The sequence below is a fragment of the Anser cygnoides genome, chromosome 1, assembly GCF_040182565.1.
Source record: "Anser cygnoides isolate HZ-2024a breed goose chromosome 1, Taihu_goose_T2T_genome, whole genome shotgun sequence".
Lineage (NCBI taxonomy): Eukaryota > Metazoa > Chordata > Aves > Anseriformes > Anatidae > Anser > Anser cygnoides.
The window spans coordinates 184,462,919-184,486,197 of record NC_089873.1 but is presented as its reverse complement, the minus strand read 5'-3'; the positions used below and the strand labels follow the sequence as shown (position 1 = coordinate 184,486,197).

The following is a 23,279-nucleotide window of genomic DNA, read 5'->3' as shown; positions in this document are numbered from 1 at the left end:
CTACCTGACTGTTGTTCATGCAATAACACCAAACTTACCTAACTGCAGAGCAGAGGGTGAAGTCGGTGTCACCACCCCTCTGAAGGAAAAGGGGTTTCAGGAACCCTTACTGCTTCTATAAGTCCCTCCCACTTGCAGCAAGAGCTACAAGGTGCTGTGAAGCAACTGTAGACTTACCATGCTTTAAACATACAAGTACTCTATTGTAGAAGAGCCCTACTTCAGCCCTTGGTCTGTTGCTTTGTTAGTATGGAAGTCAGTTCTAATATTAGGGTTTACCTCAAGGCCCTGGACTGTTGATTAACATGCTGCATGCTGTAAGAGTAAGGTTCCTGCCAGAAGAACGCTGAGAACAGACATGGGTGACCTCAGGTCCAGGGGTGAAGGATGAGCGCCCACTACCCTGAAGCCAGAGGTTAGTTGCTGAATGTGCTGCAGCAGTATTGTTAGCAGTGGTTGAAAAGGGGGTGTTGGACTTCTGACACGCAATGCAACAACTCTTGTACAGCTATTTTGCTTATTTCTCCCCTCTCCCCCAGCTGAAATATGTGAAATATGCAGTTAAGTAAAACACCCTGCTCTTTTTGCTGTTACAGCCTTTACTCTTGCCCCATCACCTGAGTAGCTTGCTTCACAGCAGGAAGAAGGGGAACCTTAACTGCCCCGCAGCCGCTCAGAAAGGGCAGCCCAGGGCAGCGCTATCCAGTTGCCAGAGCTAAGCTAAAAGGAACTTGGTCAGCAGACACCGCTAGCGGCAATAAAGTGGCATCATATTCCAGCTCCAAGTACATTCGGTCCAGACAAAGGCCTTACCAGCATTCTTCTCGGTCGCCCTCTAGTGACTCAGCTTCGGTCTCGCTCCTATAACAAAGGGACTTCTCTTCCTTTTCCTCTAGCCGGTAGCAGCACTGCCGGGGTTGTCTTAACTTCACTGCCAACCCTGAGCCTCGAGAGGCAGTTCCAAGACCATGTTCCTAAGCTTAATGTGCAGTGCCTTCTTTAATAGGGTTCTTACAGCCTCTGAAGCAAGACTGCAACTCATGGGTCCCCCAAAGGACCACCCCAAAAAAAACCATGCTGAGTATTGTCCAAACACTTCTTGAAGTCCAGCAGACTCAGTGCTGTGACCACTGCCCTGGGGAGCCTGTCCCAGTGCCCAACCACCCACTGGGTGCAGAACCTTTCCCTAACACCCAGCCTATTTTAATTTATCAAAAGTTCAAGCCAGACAGTACTTACTTACTTCTTTAGACTGCCTGTTCACTAAGATTAATTTAACACAGCTAGATGGATGCTTCGGGTGTAGAGCATTATACACCACCATAGGACATCCAACTGAGGAAAAGCTTTCTGTTTTCCTTAAGTTAGGTCAACCACCCTGTTCGGGACAGCCCTCCCTTAAGCACTCTGGCCTCCGTCACTGCCTCACAGCCTATTTTCTAACCACTGGATGTTTATGGGTTACAGAAAGAACTGGTAGACAAGCACCATGAGCTCATAATCGGCCATGAGCCTCGGTTAAGCACGTGAAAGGTAAAGAATCTCTGCCTACTTTGCTAATGGGGCATTAGCAATAGAAGTTCGGAATTTTGTTAGTCCCCTGCCTCTCGTGGTTCTTAACTATAAGAATTAACACAACCAAGAAACTAACCTCAATGACTGCTTCACATCAAGGAAGGCTTGAACAGTATCCACAGAAGAGCTGCTGGAAACAGAATAAGCATCCTGAAAGTTTTTATGTATAGCTCAGGAGGGAGATCAGCAAGCAGCTGCAGTATTACTGCGAAGCTACAAAAGCACAGACCAAAACCATCTCATCCCGGTCTTGAGGCCTGGCTAACTGAGCCCAAGCAGCTGGCATGCTCCTGAGCTGACGAGACCCAGCTGTGTCACACCTCAGCCCTTGGGAAGTCCAGGGCAGAGCAGGAGCTGTGCAGTCCCATCTCCCACAGTCACTCCCAGGCCAGGTGTTGCTCAAAACCTGGCAGCACTGGATTTCTGATGAGGAGTCCAACATCAAGACTTCCACACAAGAACGCTCACCTGCCTGTGCCAGAATACTTTTCTTCCACCTCCAAGATCCCCTTAATTCTAGGGGCCGGTACAGAAACCCTGATGCTAGGGGAAGGTGCCTTGGGTACTCCAGCAGCACCCCAGACTGCTGTTCTCCACCCACCAACACGGGAACGCTCCTGCTTAGAGACAGTGGCCAGGTAGTAGAGAAGGGATTACCTGTATGTAAACACATCTACACAGATCCAACAGCTCGTTAGCACAACGTGACAGCGACATTAAGTAATTCTCCAGGGGATTATTGCTCTGCACAACAGAACTTCAGGTCAGTTTATTTGAGAAAGTTGTATCTACATAGAAATACATTAAGTACATCACAGCCAGACCACTTCGCTTTACCGAAGCAGCAAAAGAGTCTTCAGGAAGAGAGACAAGTTTAAGTGTTTTCCTTCTTTCAGCTTTCCCTTATGGTTCAGTGAAGTTCACCTCCACAGCAAACTTCTCACTGTAGACTTTCCACGTTTTAGACTTGTGAGGATTATCCAGCTCATTCCTGGGAAGGTAGAGCCTGAAAGACAGTGATTCAGTAGCATGTCTTAGCCCATAAGATAGGCTTTTCCTTCAAGACAGCAAAAAAAACTTCAAGTTTAGCCCTGCAGTATTAAACATGCCCCAGATCTTAGATTCAGACAGACACGCACAGGGATTTGGATCTGAAGTAGTTTGAGAAACATAAAACCAACCTGACAGTCGGTGGTGGTTTTCCCCCTGCCTAGAGCCCCAAGACACAAGCTTGTTACAGCAGAATTAATGTTACCTCCAGCTCCAGGCCTTCTCATGGGATGCATGTGGTAGGTTTAACAACTGACTTTCTTAACGCCGGGCATTGGATTCAGTACTCAGTCAAGCTCAGCCACGTTCTCCCCTTTCAATGCTTACTGAATTAATTTCTAGTGATTACCTGATAGCACCAGCACATCAGCTTTTGATACAGCCCAACTGCAGAGCCAAAACAGCAGGCTTACATTTCTCCTGCCACTGGTTGGGTCTAACTGGGTATCTGCACCTAGACTGCAGAGTGCATTGCTGGCTCTGGGTATTCTGTTTAAAGTTATGAATGCAGACTCGTGGCTAACTCTCTTCTTCCTTTTGATAGGAAGAATTAAATAAAAACTGTCCTATATCAGTCATGGAAAGAACAGTAGTTATACCTGATACTTCAAGTTCCCTGTTCCTTTCAGTCTACCAAGACAGAATAAAGAGATCCCAGAATAAAGAGATCCCACGTCTGCATTTCTACATCACTCCCCTAGCAAGAAGCACAAGCTCAGCTGTTGCTGGCAGAACCACCCCCAGGAATTCTAGCCTCAACTAGAAAAAGCTACTTTTTTTTTTTAAAAAACTTTGACAAAGGCATGAAAAGCAGGAAGTTAAAGAACCTTTCCTTTGGGATCACAAGCATTAGTACCTAACTTGCCTGCTGAATTCAAGTTCCAGCCTCTGTCAGTTGCACTGTAGAGGTTTGAGCAGTTAGTAATACCTTTGGAGTTTCAGTTAATTAACAATACTTAGAGTACTGGGAAACAGCCCAGTAGATTAAGCTGATTAAGATAAATCCCACATTTAAACCACTTTGCACAGTACAAGCATGTGCCAACTGCAGGTTCACAAGTTTGGACTGAGAATCAGAGACCCACACAGAAGCTACGACTGACTTCATTAGCCAGCTATTTCAGCTCTCAGCACCATGTTTAGGAACCATCAGCTCTGCTCAGACAAGAAGTTAGGATCTAAAGGCAGTCATTATGCTCACTTACCTGTTATTTTCAATAAAGGAAGTGTTGAACCAGAAGAAAAACGGGCAGTCATCATAGCCTTTTGGAAGATCCTAAAAGGAAAGTCTCTGTTTAAGGACTCCGTTAGGCCATTGGACTTGTTTTTGCAGATGAGCACCCACCTGTCTCCAGCAGACTGGTTTACACGAGCAACAGTGGCAGAATCAGTACACTTGAAAAGCCAAATATCACACCCAGAACACCATTTTCACTTGGTTTGTTTCAGGACTAGGCCACTCAAACTAAGTATGAAAGAGTACGAGCCCCACATTAGAAGCAGCAGGTACTCAACTAAGATGTCTGTTGCTACAGCTGCTACAATGGGGCCACCCCACACAGCAGGGGTGGCAGGGGAAGAAACAAACTTGGCCCCACAGAGCTGAGGTAGCCAAGACCCAGCTGCAGTTTGCATTGCAGGCCTTCAAATTCAAGCGACAGTCTTCACACCATTGTACTTACAGAATGAGATTCAAATCTGACTTTCACATCCCCACTTATCACAGGGCTGTCTTCCAAGCCAATGACTACGGAGTCACTATCAGAGTCAAAGAAGAGCTGGATACAAAACACACAAAACAAAATATTGCATTTATGAAAAGCTGCTGCAGAGACAGAGGACCAATTGATAGCAATTGGAAGTTACTTATTTGTGGTATAGAAATACAACAGTAGTGCTAGAACAGCCAACAACAATTTCAGCTTTTCAGGTCAGAGTGATTATTAAATGTTTAAACAACTTTTAGGAAGTCTACTACTACTACTTTATATAATTTTTCCTATTGTTCAACAAAGCTAGCTATTTCATCTCACAATTTAAAGTACCCATTTATTAAGGTATTTTTATATCCAGTATCCAACCTCTACAGGACAACGCTGAGTCACAGAAGCTGACAGTTTCATAGTACACTCACCTTGCAGTTTCCTTGTGTTGCACACACACATTCTAATACAACTTGCTTTCTCATTATTATCTGCACCTTCAAATCAGTTCCATTGCCTTTCCCAATTCCTAGGAAGAGGAAGAAAGTGTTACATTGTACCAGAGCACATAACATCACCTGGAAACAAAGTGGTAATCAAAGCCAAGTGTATCACTCTCACTGAAAACAGCCTTTTGAAGAAGGCCTTGCTACAGACTTTGTTACAGACTTTAGAGAACTCAAGACCTGAAAGCAGCTCAAGTTTGAGTGGCTGAAAGCTGTATTGAAGTAGCAGCGAATCCTACTGGTGGCTCAGGAACAGCACATGTAGAATACAGTTCGACTAACTGAAGTACAGCAGTTTAGCAGTTTACCCCCTAGAATGAGTAGTGCTGTACTTTTAGTACTCAGCCTTTCATCAAGGTTACCAGTACATATACACAAAGTTATAACAGGCTGAGAAACCTTATCGACTAATCCTACTGATATAACTGATTCCCTTCCCAAAACAAGGCAGGTTGCATGTGAGCCATCATTTTAGCAGACACACAGAAAATGACAGAACACAAGACAGCTGTACTCCAAGATGTTGGAGAGTTGGTTTTTGGCTGTTTTTAACCTGTGCTATTTGAATTCTCATATCCCAGTAAGCCTACATTTTTATTATGGATTTAGTAAGAGAGACAGTACAGAGATCAGCTACCTGTACCACAAAACCATTACCAAATAGAGAAGTGCCCAAATTCAAAAGTTCTTACCATGTATAGAGTAGATTTTGAGGTTTTTTATTTTGAGTTGTCTCTCTGGTGGGAGTTTGAAGTTATACTTGTTTTTCAGGATCTCATAATACCCAACATACCTACTCTGTAATGCAAAAAACCCAAACACATTATGCAGTTAACCCCATACAATCTAATTCTAGGTAGAAGCAGGATTAAGTAGATCTGCTCCAAGTTCTTAGCTACCTCAAGTCCAAGGCTAACAAGAAATTAGTCTTGTTCTTTCCCCTTCACATTTCAAACAACTGGTTGTTAAAACTCTACACAAGTTCAACACCTCCATTTTTAAATTATTTATATTTGGTGTTGTAAGAACAATTGTGTACTTTTGAGTTCAGCAAGAAGCAGGGAGCTTTTTTTTGTTGTAGGTTTAAACATTCTGCCTCTTAAAAAGCTCCAGGATGCTTTTATTTTGAAGCACACGTTGAGAGGTGGCTACACTTCCATTCAGTTTTGTACTGGTAACTAAAGTACCTCTACCAACAGCTTCATCTCACAGCATACAGTGAATCAAGATGAAGATGTGGTCTGAGACAATAGCACGTTTAATGTTTCCCTGTGAACACTGTCTTCAGAGGATGCATTCCTCCACCCAACCACAGCAGTACCACAGCCCTCTCCCCAGGCCAGGCTCCATTGCATTGCTGATGAACAGCCCAGTTGTCTCCTAGGGTCATGCATTTGTGAGGGTGGTCAAACACTGCAAAAGGTTGCCTAGAGAGTTTGGGGAGATACTCTAACTGGACATGATCCTGGACAGCCTGCTCTAGCTCACCTTGCTTAAGCAGCAGGGTTGGACTAAATGTGCTCCTTCCAGCCTTAAGAGGATTGTGATCCCAGATACCAGTCTGATTTCACAATATTAAGGAATTAGTACAAGGAATTACTTTAACAAGGGAAGGGAGAAGAACGCAATGCGACCCAACTAGCTGACAATCTTCCAACCCCTAAAGAAAGGGTGCAGAAAGCCCAAGAGTTAAGCATATAGCAGAAACCTATGCCTCTAAAACAAGGCAGGAGAGGTGGGGCAGCTTCAGTGCTCACAAGGCTAGGATTGGTTCGGCTGCTGTTAATGGACCTGCTCAGACTTACCTGGGACGGAGTTTCAACTCCTTGAAACTTAGTACTTGTACTTCTGTCAGTTCTTCTCTCCCCAAAGTAGTCCAAACTTTCCTACACAGAGATTTTTTTCAAGTGTTAAGACATTTGTTGCACCACCATTCCCCTTCCTGAGCAGTGTATAGCAAAACAGACCAGAATCATACCAGTCAGTTCCAATAAATGAATACAAGGTGTGCAATAGTTGTTGTGGTATCTTCTAAAAGAAGGCTTTTAACTAGAATATAGAATTTTTAGAATTTTAACTAGAATATAGAATTACTAGTTAGGAAGTCAGATACATTATCTGTCATCCAGAACTGAGAGATAATAAAGCTCTTTGAAGGAAGAGAACTATATGCTTATTAAGCAATTCCTACAGAACCACATACATTTCTCAGGTGGTCTGTGGCAGAAAGAAGCTGAGCATTAGTTTGCATCTCCACAAACCAAACTCAGAGAAAATCAGAGAAAAGCAAGTTACCAAGCTGATATATAGTCTGCTCAAGCTACTTAGAGTGATCAGGGCCATCTAGAACCCAGGTTTCCAGGTCAAGATCCCACACACAGTGTATCAAAGCAGCACGTGCATAAGTCCTGACTGCAGACTTGCTGGTCTTTCTTCCCTTTCCCCAAAATATATAGAAAGGCTTCTTATAATCATGAACTGCCTGTGGTCTTGTCTTGACATCTCACATCACTTGGTAAGAGAGTAGGGAAGAGAATTACACAAGACCACTTAAACAGTGACACTGGCTTTAGTAGGGCATGTTCAGAAGGCACCCATAGCTTAAGACAAGTTGCTCAAGATCCTCTGTCTATTATGCCTCTAAAAGAAGCACTTCAAAGTTGGCATCCTACATTACCAGTTCTTCCTGATTAAGAGTACTCTTCAGAGATGAGTTTCCACAGTAGCAAGAACTGCAAGATTTTTTAAAATACAGGTTGTTTACACTATGCTTTTTCAGCTATAGACTTCGACTAATTGCTGAAATGCACTAATACTCTGTACAAATTCTAAAGGGGGCATTTGGAATATGGAAAGAAGCAAAATAAAAGTTAGTTTTTACCTTTGCACTCTCAAACTGGTCACTGTCTATTAGCCAAGTACAGACCATTGTTCCAGTTCTACCTGTAGTAAAAGTAGTAAAAGAGATTGAACTATAAGACTTGGGGGATTATGCGTGAAAAATGAAGTCGTATCTCTTTCAATAGAGAATGGGAGATTGGTGTCACTTGAATAGTCAAGTGTCTATTTCTGGGAAGACGAAGAGAAGTCACAGTTTGTCAACTTACTTCTTGGAAGCAGTCCCCACAACTCTTTAGTGTTACTTAAGATATTTTAACAAGTTGGCCAGTAACTACATCCTCCATTTAGCAGGGTATGGAGTCAAGTACACCCTAACAGATCAGACTAAAGCACTGGCAATGCCAGTCTAAGTCTCAAGAGTCACTTCTCCGCCCCAATTTTTGCCCAACCCTACTAAGTAGGGCATTAAGACTACTAGCACAGAGGTTCCAGTATTGTCTCAGTCTTGAATTCAAGTCTGAGGTCATCACCCCCTCCCTACACTTGTTCTCCAGGCTGCCTTTGGCCTGCAGGTAGCTTCAGTGTTCAGTTTGGGAAATAGAGCTTAGCTTAGGAGGCTTTACAGCTGTGGGAAAAACCTTTCTGCAGCCATCTGGTTCAAGCCAAGCACTTGTAGCATTTGTAGCAGTAACAGCAGGTGGCTGGAGATGTGGCGGATGTTTGCAGGGTCGCTTGGCTTATTTGCACAGCTATCTATGCACTTCAACAGCTCCTGAGCTACTATGGGTTGCAGATAGCACTCATGGATCAGTTCATGTGCAATTGCTTGCACAAGCCCGCCCCCACAACACTATATTATGCTTTCTCATGATACCTTATTCTTATTTGTCTGAAATCAGGATTCAGCAGCACCTAGGCCATTCCCACAGAAATTCAGAAGCCTGAGGTATATTACAGTGTAGGATATTCAGTGTGAGTGACTAGCTAGCAGAGCTAAAACAGCTGCTTAACAATTACTAGTAACAGCTTCACTAGCTCCCTGTTCCTCCTGTCAGGGGTCAGAACAGCAGAATTTGTCAAGTTGCTCTAAATCCATCTTATGCCATGGTTTAAGACTACACTTACACTAAAAATGTTAGGATAAGAACAGGTAATTTATGGCATACATGGATTATATATGACAAGTCTTACCCTTGCCTCCTTTACAGTGAATTGCTATGATGTTCTTTTCGTCTTGACTCATCCATTCACGGACACTGGCAGTGAATTTCAGCATGTCCCTAGATAAGAGGAAGATTACTGTGGTCAAAGTAAGCACCCACAAAGAGCTACCACAATGCAAGTATTTCTTGCCAAGACTCACTGTATTGCTGGGACATTGTGGTCATCAATAAAGATCCTTTCCACCCTGTAGTGGAAGTACTTGGGGTCATAGCCTTTTTCACCTGTAAAGAAAATTTGGGAGTTAGGCCAGGAAGGGGAATGGGCTTGGAACAGAGTTGCTTATGACACAAGACCACTGGTCTGAGCTTATACCAGTGTTTTAAGTACTTTTGATAGAAAGTTCTTGAAGATCTAGTATTGTCACCAACATACTCTAAAGAGATGTTTATCTGTTTTGCAGTTTTTCAGTACAGTCAGCAACTAAGCATACTTACTGCAGAGATTGTAGACTTTATAGTGGTCTGCATGCTTGGTGTCCAGAAATCTTGCAACCTCCTAGAGCAATAGTAAGACACAAGTTCAGAGTAGCTAGTGTAACTCCTTATTTCCATCGCCACCTCATTCCTCATCCCCAAAGTGAACTCAGCAAGTGCATTTATAAACAGCCCTTGGACAACAGGCCTTTTCAGCCCAGTAGTTCAGATTCCTATCTGGTGTAAGAGAACCATGACCAAATCCCTTGCCTTACATACTTAGGTTTCTAAGACATCAGGCAAAAGAGCTCTGAAGAGGGATTTAATGTCTAATTTAACATTTAGATATTAGAAGTGTTTAATGAAGACATTTAAAATGTTTTTCACCTATATGGTAAGATCATTCATATGCCTCACACTATTACTGGCCTGGGACAGAATTGATTTGGTTCTGCTAAATTCCCCAAGAGCCGCCAGACATCAGGTCACCAGTGTGTCCACAACAAGACACATCTTGCTTGGCTCAGCTGAGACACTACAATACAAGCAGTGCAGCACAGTGGAGACCACCATTTAAACATCCAACCAGCTAAGCCAGCAGGACTAGGACTGACTTGATAATCTAGTCCATGTGCAAACCTTGAAGCAAAACACTGTTAAGTAATACTGAACTTGATAATGAGCGGTTTTTACCTTTATAGGGTTCCTGTAGAAAGACTGCTTCCCAGAAGATGGAAATGACATTGCAATAACACGATCTGTGGAGAAGACAGCAGTCAGATGTAATAACAGGGAGATAGACCCTCCCCAGATGTAGGAACTACATGACAGAGAGCATGTTATCATGAAGTGACTGACCCTCGCTAGGAAAGCCACCTACCCATTTCCAAGAGGTTTTGTTCCGCATTCTGCATAGCTAGAGCAGGGCACTAGAACTTCCTGAAGCATAAGCTACCATTAAGCAGTCACCACAGAACTGGAGGCAAACACATTAAGTCAATCGAAAGCTCTGTTTCCCTAGGCCTCAGGAGAATTTTTATCGTTGTATACAGCACGTACGCCCTCTCTACCAGAAGGTTAACCCTTGAGAAGAACAGGGTTAGAAACACGGATTTCAAACTCCTAAAGAAAAGGAGTAGGCTTGATTTAAATTCACATTTAAGTTTCAGTAGTCTGCTGAAAAAGTTGTACTTCATATGAAGCACTCAATGTTAGCAGAATGTAACATGCTGCAAAGTATTATTTGCTGCTACAGGATTTCTACAAACCAGTAATATAAGTGAGATCCAGATCAAAGCCATCTTTCATATAACGCCTTTTGTTTTCAGAGACCTGTGAAAAAGGAGCAGAGTTAGTCTTCCTAAAAAACACAAGTCAACAAGTGCTGCCTATTACTAGGGAAAATAAAAAAATCTAGACTTCCCTAACTTGAAGGAAGGAAGTTAAGGGCAGCGTAACCACAACTGTTTATTCCTGTGTAAGGGGTTGGGTTTAAAGCTCCAAGTTTCACTTCAGTGCCCTGCCGAAAGTGACAGAGGCATTCACAATGGATAGGGCTTCAACACCAGACAGCTGTTTTGTTTTCACATGAAATAAGTGCCAGAAGCATTAAAAATCTCCAACCTCCCCACATACGATGGAAAACAGTGTGTGTACCACACAAGCCAGTAATTATCAATCAAGACACACCACAGTGTCACAACCCCTGACACACTGGTCTTCCAGGTCAAGGAGCTGCTTGCTCAGGCAGAGGCAAGCATTGCTAGCTATACTGAAACTGAAAGCATAACTCCAATACCCTGTCAGAGACAAAACCAACATGTTGCTTCTGTAGTAGTATTAGTTTCAGACCAACACACTGTGGGCAGTCTTGCTGCTCACTGTTGATGGCTTCCTAGAGAAAGAGATAATTAAAAATAACAATAGTTGCCTAGATTTATTACTAGGCCAACTTACCATTCTCCTGGTCACCACTTCAAGCTGTTTCTTTTGTGAGGCCAGGCGAAATATTCTAATTAAGATGACAATTCTCAGAACTCGAAGGAGAGCGACCATTCTAGATGAGAGATTCACCATAAAAATACATTAAGTTTAGATGCAAAGCTTAAAGCTATTTAAGAGTTACTTCAGAGAGAGTTTTGTTTCACATACTGAACTAGTACCTCTCACATTGATTTTGGTAAAAAGGGTAACACAAGGCTTGAAGTATACCATAGTTTTATTGTTAAGGGTTTGGGGACACAAGTTCTGAACATGGAACAGAACTAGGAAGCACACCTACTTGCTGGAATAGACTTTCCCAGTATCTCCGTCCAGCAAGCACTAAGTTCCCTTGACACTGTTAGTGTTATCATCACTGCGTTGTTGTTCCTTCGAGCTTATTCTTAAGAGTACATTTAAGTGGAACCAGACATGAAAAACAGCTGAAAAGAGAAGCTGAACAAGCCAGACACATCATGCCTCAAATAAGAAACCTGAGGACAGAGCAGTTTATAAACCTTTTGTTTAATCATTCAGCAACCTGAACAAGTTTCGCTGAGAAACTTTGTACTGCCATTGAACTTTGGATCTGGCAAGATGCTTATGTGAGTAGCTCTACAGAAACAACCTGAGTAGGGGCAGCTGCTTTAGGATACCCTTAGTGACTAGTGTAAACCAATATCTGTTCCTTAAGGAGGTATACGAACATATATTTTAAGGAGCACATACATGTGTTTTAGGCCCTGATATACGTAGGTAAGAATACTGGTGAATACCTACAGTGGGGGGGGGGGGAGGAAGTGTTATGGAAGCTTTATCCCACCACCTCTGGTTGAAAACAGAGTGCTCTCCATTGATGCAGAACTTGTCAGAAGCCAACAAGACACATTTGTCCTGGACACCTGGAGGCAAGTTTCAGTTTCTCCCCAGCTCACTCCTAGCCCAAGATCACCCTGCTGTTGTTTCAGGAGAGTCGCCTTGAGCTAGCAGCCAGGCAAGGACAAGCCAGCACTAGAGCGAAGACTCCACAGCCCCTCTCCTCAGCCTGAACCACTGCTGCAAGAAGTGGCTCTGCAGGATACCAGCAGCTTGCCTTCTGGCCTTCACAAAGCCAGTTAGTTAGGCATTAACTCCCAAACTGATACCCAGCCTTATTCCTTGAGTGTCCTTTTAGAAGTCAGCAGACAGCTCATCCCAACCCTCACCTAACTAGAGCAGGTTAGGAATAGACACCACATCACTCCATCAGGGGACGTTACCTCTATGGACTGCCACACAAATTTGGCTTGTCACGCAAGCTCTCATCCACATAAAAGCTGCTCAGACTAGCTCTTCTGAGATGAAGTGCTTTACAGCTACTGTTTGCATCTGAATCAAGGGCTATGAGGAAAGAAGAGTAAAAAAAACAAGCAGGCTACTAGAAGTTAGATTTGTGGATGCAACTGGAGGATTAGGTGGGAAGGGTATTTTTTCCTCAAAGTCTGATATTTGGCCAGTTCTGAAATACCATCTAATGCCAGGTGGTAATGCTTTGGTCTGCGCAGGGCTAAGAGCCTTTAACAAAAGCATTATGGAAGGCCTCAAGAGCTGCGTGGATGAGACAGTAGGTCTCAGCTGAGTATCTTTTTTTTTTTTAAAAAAAACCCTTTGTGTGATGCTGGGCCTGTACAAAATCCTCTCCAAATTCAGCAGGTTAGAATACAGGGGACTTGCACACCAACATCCAGCAGGAAGAATCAGTGCAGGATCAGGCTTACTACTAACAGCCCAGGACTCCATAAGGAAAAGAGATTCTTTAGAGAACTGTGGCCAGAGATATGCCATTCAACTCAGGTTGGTGTTTAATAAGGGTTAAAAGGGAAACAGCCTTTTATGATTCTGGGGCTGCAAATGCAGCTAAAGCAGTCAGAGGCAAACAGTGCTTTCATAGCTCTGCTTCTTGAAACAGAAGTTTGGCTGGCATATTAAGAAGTGCTAGCATTCCCTTCAAGTTCATCCAACTTTGGGTTCAATAACTAGACTGAGTTGATTTCTTCTAGAGGAATGTTTCCCACCTTATACCCACTAAGTTTTTTGTTTGTTTGTTTTTTTAAGAACAGCTCTACTTCTTCCCCTGGTTGGTGCAAGAGTCTCACTGTAATCCAAACTTAGTGCAGATAAACTAGTTGAGAGGTGCATTCCTGCCTCCGTCACAAATAGATGCATCTCAAAGGACATCGCCTGAGCGAGGCACAGAAATCAGATGGAGGCACGACTTGAATCAGCTTATGCACATAAGTAGCATGATTCCCTTCCCCAGGGGATGGCTGAGAAATCCAGCATGTGTTACCATGGGACTTTTGGGGGAACAAGGGGAAAGAAACAAGATTTGTTTCAAGATCCACTAATAGAGATCCTTCCTCAACTGTCTACTTTGTCAGTTCCATTTGCTATTACAATCCAACTCTTCTTTCTGACCTTCTACTTCAGACTCTTCATCAGGCTGCTGCTTATACCCTCATCCCTAAATACTTGAGAAATGGTATTTGCAGGCCTCACTGTTCATTTTTAAGTCACCCCAATAAATACATTTAGATCATAGCTGCCTTTGAGACAGGGACAGGCTCCAACAGAGCTGTAGGCCAAAGTTAAATCTTCCTATCCTTTAGAAACCTGTACTGTGAAGTCCTATCGTAGCTACATTTGTGATCTAGCATGCACTCATCCAGCTTAGATACGCCCAAGAAAATTCTTAGACTCCTGTCAGGAAGAGAGCTCACATCTAACAGTTGTCGTACTGTTCTTACCTTGGCATCTGATCTGTCGCAGCAAGGTCTGAGAAGGAGTAGGTCAGGTTAATTAACAGAGTGCCCACTACTATGAACGCATCCAAAATATTCAGTTTCGACCGGAAATAGTTCCTGAAGCTGAAACAAAGGAGAGTTTCAGACAAACACTCATGAATGGCAACAAAGATTGAAGCCCAGGTTCAGGAAGAAGAGAGCCTATACAAAGCTTCTGCTGGAGACAAACACTTCGGAAAACTAAGCACTGAGGACCCACTAAGAAAATACCTGGTCTACAACACAAGTCATAGCAAGACTGACAGTTTAAGTGCTCACTTGGATCAGAAGCATTTTACAGGTTAGTCTATAGAATGGCAATAGCCATGAGAAGATAACCAGAAACTTAGCCTATGGACCAGCAACGCTCACAGTCCCAACCTCAAAGTACTGCTTCCTTACTAGCTTGAGGATGTGCCACACTGAATTCATCTTTGCCCAGGTCTTACCCTTCAACAAACACCCTCATGAGAACATCGACGAGGAAGAAGAGTGCTATAGCCAGGGAAATGCCTTCGAGAATCTCTCTAATGCCCCTTTTCTTCTCAGGGATAGCCAGATCCATAATCACAACTACAATGTCCACAATGATAAGCGCAACTCCAAATACCCTGAAAAAAATATAAGTCAACTTGAGAAGAAGGAAAGAAATACTGACTGGAGGGCACAAACCCTGTTTTTATTTTAAGCTGGTCCAACTGTGGGTTCTCGTGTGTGTATATATTATATATATATAATATAAATATATATAAAGATAATATAAATAAAATAAATAAAAATCAAGGCCTGCTTGTATAAAGAGCCAAAGGATTCAAATCACACTTTCTGAAGTGATTTGCAAAGTACAACATCCACACGGAACTGTGTGGTTACTGCAGACTCAGCTGTAGTTACACACCAATAATTCCACAGCTATCCAGAAGTGGCACAAACCTGCACACTTTAAGGCATAGAAGCATCAGCTTGTCCTCCAGCATATTCACCTTGCCTCCCACTCACGACGGAATGCAGTCCCTTAGAAGTAACTATATTTTATTTCCGTACTTCCCAGGAAGAACAAGCTGGAGTCCCTATTGCTTAAGGAACTCTCCAAATTCTTACACTAGAAATAAAGACTGCTTCCACCCCTTCCATATCATTACAAGATGGATGTTTTACCTGAATCCAAATGACATCACAAACGGGGAAATTTTTCTCCTAATAGTACTGCAAGAGAAGAGAATCAGCATCAAGACAAGGGACATTTTGCTACAGGTTTAGCTACAAGAGCACTGGTACTAAGTTCATTCCTTTGGTTCCAGAGTTCTATACCCATGATTTAAGAGATCTTTTCCAGTTGCATTCATGAAATATGTTAAGGCAGTACTTGAAGACAACATTTTTGTCACTTGAACAAAAGAATATTTATCAGCTACAACCCCTAGAAACTCAGTACTGTGTATTGACAACACTATTCAGTGCCACAGCTCCAATGACACTACAAGTCTGGCCAGTAACAAGTTTCAAGTAGATTCGCATAGCAGCTATTGATCAAGACGAAGATTAAAGCATAATCATCTCTTGAAATATCTTGATCAAGATATTAGTTATTGTATCAGAATGAGAGGATTTCTCTTCAGGCCTGGGAAGAAGTACCTGTTAACACTGTCATCTCTGTGCTCTTAGGTTATGAGGAAGACAAATCCCTCTTCTACCTTTAGAAGGAAATCAGTTTGGTCTTTCAGGTTGAAGACCAGTACCTCTTAAAAATAATGAGGTGCTGCAGCCAAATGCTTCCAGTTAAAAATTACCTCCAGCCCTAGCAGGGTTCCAGCTAAGGAAGACTACTTGTTCCCTAGTCAGTAGGCTCTAAGCCTTCTGGTTTAAGGCTAGACCTTTGCAGAGCTATGTCTCATTAGCTGTACAAATCACTTGAGGCTATACAACAAGAATTAACATAAAAGACACTATCTGCATACCCCAAGCTCTGATGGTTTAACAGATTAGTTACCAGCATACTGCCAGTTTGTTAACCTAGGGGTTACTTTACTACCATAAGCACTGAGTTTTCTTCACCACTTAAAATAAATACCTCCTCCAAATATGTCATTAACAGTAGGACCTACTGAAAGGTCTGACACAAGAAGAATCTGCCAGTACTTTGTCAGTACTGTGACATTTGTCCTTTTCTGCTATACAGTTATGGTACTTCCCTCCCCACCCACACCACTGGAGATACCACTGTTACAGGAAGTATTCATCGGTTCAATAATGCATATTCCACCCCAATTATCCTATCAGAGTTACCGTTTTTTCTCTAGGGTAGTTTAAGCATTACATTTCACTTGGTACATACACTGAGTTAGTGAGTTAAGGTTAAGACAACACTGAGCATCTTTGAAGCGAAGACGAAGCATCTTGCTGGGCTCACTGAGTTAGCTCACATTTCTTATTAGCACATTTGAAGTCCAAAAGCCATGAACCAGCAGACATCCACGTCTTTAAGCAGGTTGCAGTACCCACTTTCCCTATCTAAGTCAAGAATGTAATAGCAGGCCTTGTCTTCAAGGCAGCCTAGCATGTAAAAGGTTCCCCTCCCATTTAGGAACACTTAGTATCCAAGGAAAGCGCTGCATTAGTTACACTAACGGTGGTTTTATGTCTTCATACAGCAAATCCTGCAGTGTAAGTATACCAGGTACACCAAGACTTCAACTTCCACAACCTAAGGACAAGCACCTTTATTAGGCACACCGAAAAATATATTTGGCCTGCTGACATCCCAGGTCAGTTAAAGAGAACATGGCCCAACATTTGCTTGTTTACTTAGCTTAAAGCCTTTATGAAATGCATTTCTAACCACCAAGGTCTGAATTCTCTAAAACCATGTTATCACCTAAGGGAACAGGGATAACAGGCCTGATCTTACTGCTCGAGCTGCAGGAAGAGTGAAACATTATTTGCATGTCACTGACCCGACTAAGATTGAAGTATGCTAAGACTTAGTAATCTAGTCTAGTAAGAAGAGAAGCAGTTACTTTCAAAAAAAAAAAAAAAAGGAACTGCTTCAAGAACATAGTAAATCACCAGGATGTTTAGACAGTTCAATCTTGAGGGCATAATGCTTGCCAGTTGCCCCAGATACTCATTCACCTCATTTTCTGAGCAGCATTGGTTCTTGTGTTCTCTCAAGTTCACTTCTTTGGGAAAGTTTACGCACTGCAGTTTAAGCTTGCCATTTTCCATTATGTGATATATTTGTAGCTAACTCTTGGACTGAGATTTCATCTCCATAAGCATGAAGCAGCTTCCTGAAGTTGCTTGCTGTTATTATGTACTAGAACAAGCATCAGTATCAAGTGATGTAATGCTCTGAGCATTAAGATAAGTATCAAGGCATCAGTAGCAAGATCAGTAAGGCTTATCTCTTACTCCAGCAAGCCATCTGCTTTCTCATTTTGGTTCAGGCATCTTCACTTTTGGGGGTAAACAAGGCATTTAGTATATCATTAGCTTACTTGGAACAGCTGTCCTGTTCGTTATCCTCGTCACGACCATCATCAATCTTTATTGTGGGCTCTTCTGCTGTTGGAGAGCTGGCAAAGGAATAGCACAAGTCACATACCAATACAGATGTCAACTTTATACATTGCCACCCTTTGTTATTGCAGAACCAGTAACATTAACTACTGTCAGCTGAGCAGTGAGGAACAGCAACCAGGGCCAGAGCACATGAGCAGTACCAAGGGAAGAAAGGCTTCCCGTATGTTGACACAGCAGAAGCCCTTGGCTTGTGCTGACCTACTTCCACTTAGCAATCCATCTTTCAGAAGTTTTTCTTTAGGGAGAGGAAAGGAAGACGTTTGTGTTCAGCAATAGGATAAAGGGCTTTGAAGTAAGGCATCCGAGAGTCTACTGAGGCCTTTAGAGTCCAGTCTAGACTCTGGAATTGCTAGAAACATGGATATGCAAAATTACTTCGCAGAGTCCAGAAAATATTAATGCTATTACAGTAGGCTACTTGTTCAGAGAAGGAATGCTTGCTAGGAGAAGCCATAGCACAGAGATGTTTTTGTGCAGAGCAGGATACCAAACCGGAAACTGCAGGAGCAGGGCAGCAGCTGAGCTAGTGCTGGAGTAGCATTTTTTTCTTGGCAGGGGCTGCTTACCATAGCTTCCTTAACAGGGTCTCTTTGGATCAAGATTTTGTTTAGCCACCTGAAGAGCCTTGAAGGTCACAAGATGATTTCAGACAAAGTAAAATGTAACATCCAAACCCAAGAATTTGGATTTTAGTATTCTATATAGAAATACTATGCTGCATAATAGCACGGCCACAGTGTTTGCTGTGGCTCTGCCTCTGGCATCATTACTACTTGTACAGGAGCAGCTGTCTACACACTATTTTCCAGCTCCAGTATCTGCACTCTTTTCCTAGAAAGGGAGCAAAGCTCTGTAAATATATGGCTATGCAGTTTTGCTTCTCAGCTGTTCTTACAAGACACTCAGTATGGAGTTATCCACATAGTATAGGGCAGAAATGTTTCACTTATTAAAAGAAGTTTCTGCTGCTACAGCACTTTTGTAGCAGACCACTTGCTTGTCCTTGAAGACACATGAAGGGCACTGAATGCCAGCTTGTTATCCTCTACTATGAGGAAAAAGCCCAATAAGAATGAGAAGTAGTAGTGTTTTGGGTTAGGAGGCCAATCTCTAACACAAGAAGAAAACAGAAATCAAGGACAAGCACACTGTTTTCACTGTGCTCTCACACAGTGATTCAGTTCTGGATAATGCTTTCCTAAGAAGGAGTTTGTTTTACTGAGCACTCTACACCCACCTGTTGCCCAAGCTATAACAAGCTCTCTGCCACAAGCTACTACATCTAGTCTTTAAATACTAGGGTAGAAGACAAGAAAATGAGGGCATACTAGAAAAACTTAATTTCTACCCACATACTATCCAAAGAGAACATAAGCTTCTCTAACTACTCACAGCTGAAGGGAACTTGAGACTTGTAAGGATAGCAGAGCTAGACACTACCTTTAGGATACCTTGACAGTGGCTTCCAGAGGCTAGAAGAAAGCAAGGCTTACTGCCCTGAGCTTAAGCTCTACCAGTGCCTATACTTCTTTAACAAAGTTTTTAATTTGTAAGTAAAGATTAGCAAAAAATTGACTTCTTGTAAGAAGTTAATCACAAGAGCACATTCCTCTCATACACAGCACCCCTCTCAAACAACAGTATTTTAAGGAAGGAGAAAAAAAAAAAAAAAGGAAACCATACAGTATATAAACTTCAAGCCTCCTCTTTGTTATGATCAAAGCATTAAGAAACCAGGCAGAAAACCGCACACAGCATGCACGAGTTCTGAACTCACATACTGATGCAGTTTGTTTCACTCACCTTGAGGCTTCTTTGAGCTCTGACCCTTGTTCATACCTCACAGTCGTCATTTTGTTTCTTTTGTTGCTCTGCTGGTCTTAGAAGAAGCACATCTAATAACAGAGAGACCCGTACAAGCAACAGTGAGTACCAGCATCTGTGCCTACAGTAGCTTCACTCATATTACTGAAGGACAGGCTTCTGCTTCCTTCCCAACTCTTTTTCCTCACAGAGGAGGAAACACAGCCTTGAAGAAGCGCAGGAGGGATGCCCACAGCTCCCCCCGACCTACCCGCACCCCCTTAACCCCACCTCGGCGGCGGAGGAAGGGATGAAGCCATGGGCACGGCAGGCGAGGGTCGCCTCGCTGAGGAGAGCAGCTCCCCGGGCAGAATATGGCCCCACAGGGGGCGGGGAGGGAGAAAGGGAAGGAGCCCAGCAGCCCCCGGCCACCCTCGGGAGCCCCCCGCCGCCCTCACCTCAGCGGAGCCGCCTGCCTTCCCAGCTCAAAGTCGAGCCCGGCCACCCGCCCGCGGACTCAGCGGAAAATTGCGTTAAACTTCCTGAGGCTCGGCCCTCCCGTCCCTCTCCTCCGCCCCCTCCCCACTCACCCGCTGAGGCGAGGCCAGGCCCCGGGGGCACGCTCCAGCCCCCCGCCGGGCCGCGGCTAAAATGGGGCCGGGCCGGGCCGGGCCCGCCCGCTGCCATGGCGACGGCCCCGCCGCCGCCGCCGCCCGCCTCCCCTCAGCCCCTCCACGGCCGCCGCACGCCGGGCCCGGCCGATGCCCCCCTCCGAGCCTCCCCGGAGACCCGGGGTCCCCCCGGCCCGGTCCTAGGAGGGGGCGCAGCCCGCGGGTGCTGGGGCGAGCTTGGTCCTGCCAGCCCGTCCCGTCAGCCGCTGGCGCCCCGTGCCCGCTCTCACAACGTGTCACCCCACGACGTGTCTCCTCACGACGTGTCACCCCACAACCTCTCGCCCCACACCGTGTCACCCCACAACCTCTCACCCCACACCGTGTCACCCCACAACCTCTCGCCCCACACCGTGTCACCCCACAACCTCTCGCCCCGCACCGTGTCACCCACCCTTTCTCTCCGAAGCAGGTTTTCTGCAGCGCGCTCAGCAGCAGAGGGAGCTCAAAGAGAGCGATTCGGGTCGGCTCCCACAGCCGGCGCAGCTTGAGCGCTGGCAGATGTGGCCGGCAGCAGCCCCAGCCTTCACTGAGTCATTCGGGTTGGGAGAGACCTTCAAGATCATCTGGTCCAACCATCCCCTACCACCAGTGTCACCCACTAAACCGTGTCCCTAAGCACCACGTCCAACCTCTCCTTGAACACCCCCAGGGACGGTGACTCCACCACCTCCCTGGGCAACCCGTCCCAGTGCCTGACTGCTCTTTCTGAGAAGAAATGTCTCCTCATTTCCAACCTGAGCCTCCCCTGGCACAAGTTCAGGCCATTCCCTCTAGTCCTGTCACTGGTTACCTGCAAGCAGAGGCCGACCCCCAGCTCCCCACACCTTCCTTTCAGGTAGTTGCAGAGAGCAATGAGGTCTCCCCTGAGCCTCCTCTTCTCCAGACCAAACACCCCCAGTGCCCTCAGGTGCTCCTCACAGGACTTGTGCTCCAGGCCCTTCACCAGCTTTGTAGCCCTTCTCTGGACACGCTCCAGGGCCTCGATGTCCTTCTTGTGCTGGGGGCCCAAAGCTGAACACAGCACTCGATTATTCTTAAAGTTGTTGCCTTCCTAGTACAGGCTTTATAGCTATAAAAATACCATCAAATATTCCCAAAGCAATAAAATTATTAGGACTTCAAGGTTGTTCTGAGCATTCTGAGAATATGGAGCAGTTCAGGACAGCAGAATAAATAGAAAGCTTCCCCTTCGAAATAAAAATAATTATTAAAAAAATAAAAAATAAACTTCTCATTTTTCTCATTTATTGCCCATGATAGCACCATAATTTTTGCTTTCAGTGCATCTAATCCTATAGCACTGGTGATGCTGTAGCAGATTTGCCAGCTCTGATGTGTCTCCATGAGTTTCCCAATGGTCGATCTATTTTCTTAAAACTACAACTTCTGAAGTCAGATGGCTAAAGTAGAAACACCATTTTCTGCTTTAATAAAAATGATGTTTGAGCTCTCAGCTGGTGGATAAAAACGTAGAAACATGACCCAAGTTTCATTTAAAAAAGTGTTTTTTAAATTAATGACTTGTAGATGGTTTTCATTATATTATGCTCTTTAACTCATGACACTGACATTTAAAAACCCTCAGAATCCAGTTCTGATCCCTGGACAATTATTCATGAGTGTAAAGTAACAGAATTGTCAACAAAATACAGGAAAGACTGAAACGTTCAGTAAATAATACAGTTATACTGGGTAGGAGCAGATAAAGTATGCATATCTCAGAGAGGTGATGACATATTTTAAATTCCAAAAATAACAGAGAATGGTGGTAAACAGAATCTCATAACCCGACAGACTTTAAAATAAGTAAGTATGGATCGTTTATATCTGATACTTCTAAGAGACACAGACAAGAAAAATGATTCCATTTTTATTATGTTTTAGGATAACAGAAATATGGAGATAAGTGGGGGGGGATCAATTCTCTGCCAGTTAAAAGCAGGTAGATCAGATGACCTTATGATGACAGTCTGTCAGCTTGGCTTTGCTCCCAAAGAAAATGAGAGCAGATTAGATAGAGGCTTCCACTAAAATAATAAAGAAGCACGGTGATGATGATAATAATGCCAATCAACATGGGATTATGGAAAATAATTCCTGACAAACTAATTCATATTTTGAAAATGAGATTATAAGTTTTACTGATAAAATAAAGGTATTTTGTTGCTTCTGTAAGCAATTGTCTAGCAAGAAAATCAGATTTGATTAAAGAGGTAGAAGGACACAAAATCAGTCTTGTTCACGTTACTTTGGTGAAAACCCAGCACACTGGTCTTAAAATAACTGTAAAAGAAGAACGATGCTTAAGCAGTTCATTCCCAGAGAGGTTCTGCAGGGATTGAGAACAGTCTTATGTTGTTTAATGTTGTGTAGTGTTGTTTTGAACCATGCCCCCAGATAAAAGCCTCAGTGATAAAGTCTGCTGCTGACACAGAGACCGGAAAAGCGGACAGAAGAGCTGCTGCCTAGCACTGAGAAAACTAATATTTTGTAAGTGCAGATGAGTGAGCAAGCTGTATTTACATACATTCACTATCAGTCTCAGTACACTGGGCCTCAGGATGTTGTTTTTCAGCCCTTGATACCTGAAGGACGATGTAACCTCTTTAAAAGAAGTCCGTGGTTGACTTACAGACCCACCGACAGTCACCAAGGGACATCAGAATGAGGAACGTGTGCATGTGTCAAAAAGCTCACAAGCACTTCTTGATTAAATTTTCATGTATTGCAAATCACAGTCATCCTGACAGCAGTGACCAACACCACGGCAGATCAGACTTAGAGCACCAGTGGCTGTATTGTGAAAACAAGTGACTGAAAACACCTGGAGTAGCAGTAGGGAGTAGCCAGCTGCAGCTGATTGTTGCATGTGGCTCTGTGGCAAAATGCATAACAAGAGCCTTGGCTCTAGAAACAGAAAGATGTCGGGCTGAAAATGCTGCCTGTGCTTTTTACTTGGCTTTTGTGTCTTCTCAGCTCTCTACTTCTGGTAGCCACAACTCCAGCAAAAAGATTGAAGAGCTATGCTGTGAGTAAGAAATTGAAGCAATCCTCATCACAAGGGAGTCAAGCAGCTCAAAGATGTCCATCTTTTCAAATAAAAGAT

At 43.7% G+C, this 23,279-nt stretch overlaps 1 protein-coding gene across 5 annotated transcripts; it reads right to left on the bottom strand.

Annotated features, from left to right (window-relative positions):
* Positions 1-2,309: 2,309 nt before the first annotated feature.
* On the bottom strand, positions 2,310-20,675 carry LOC106035104 (phosphatidylinositol 3,4,5-trisphosphate 3-phosphatase TPTE2-like). Of its 5 annotated transcripts, none has more exons than XM_066989658.1 (19): positions 20,565-20,675; positions 19,500-19,591; positions 17,612-17,689; positions 15,273-15,320; positions 14,564-14,725; positions 14,079-14,198; positions 11,269-11,368; positions 10,581-10,644; positions 10,006-10,070; positions 9,334-9,394; positions 9,039-9,120; positions 8,867-8,955; positions 7,716-7,777; positions 6,640-6,720; positions 5,527-5,632; positions 4,760-4,857; positions 4,308-4,403; positions 3,831-3,901; positions 2,310-2,581 (listed from the first exon to the last, which is right to left on the bottom strand). In XM_066989658.1, exons 2-19 carry the CDS (start codon positions 19,547-19,549, stop codon positions 2,479-2,481), a joined length of 1,536 nt encoding a protein of 511 aa, XP_066845759.1. In that variant the 5' UTR covers positions 19,550-19,591; positions 20,565-20,675; the 3' UTR covers positions 2,310-2,478. The 5 variants fall into 5 exon arrangements, with proteins under 5 accessions (XP_066845759.1, XP_047924248.1, XP_013035164.1 ...); XM_048068291.2 differs by lacking the exon at positions 20,565-20,675 and adding an exon at positions 20,090-20,235; XM_013179710.3 differs by lacking the exon at positions 20,565-20,675 and adding an exon at positions 19,958-20,094.
* Between the last annotated feature and the right edge of the window lie 2,604 nt (positions 20,676-23,279).

Coding starts and splice junctions, on each gene's coding strand:
- LOC106035104 (XM_066989658.1), bottom strand. CDS start 19,549: ATGACGACTGTGAGGTATGAACAAGGGTCAGAGCTCAAAGAAGCCTCA. Junction 11,369..14,078: donor GCGACAGATCAGATGCCAAG/GTAAGAACAGTA, acceptor TCTCTCATCTAG/AATGGTCGCTCTCCTTCGAG. Junction 7,778..8,866: donor TCACTGTAAAGGAGGCAAGG/GTAAGACTTGTC, acceptor CTTTTACTACAG/GTAGAACTGGAACAATGGTC.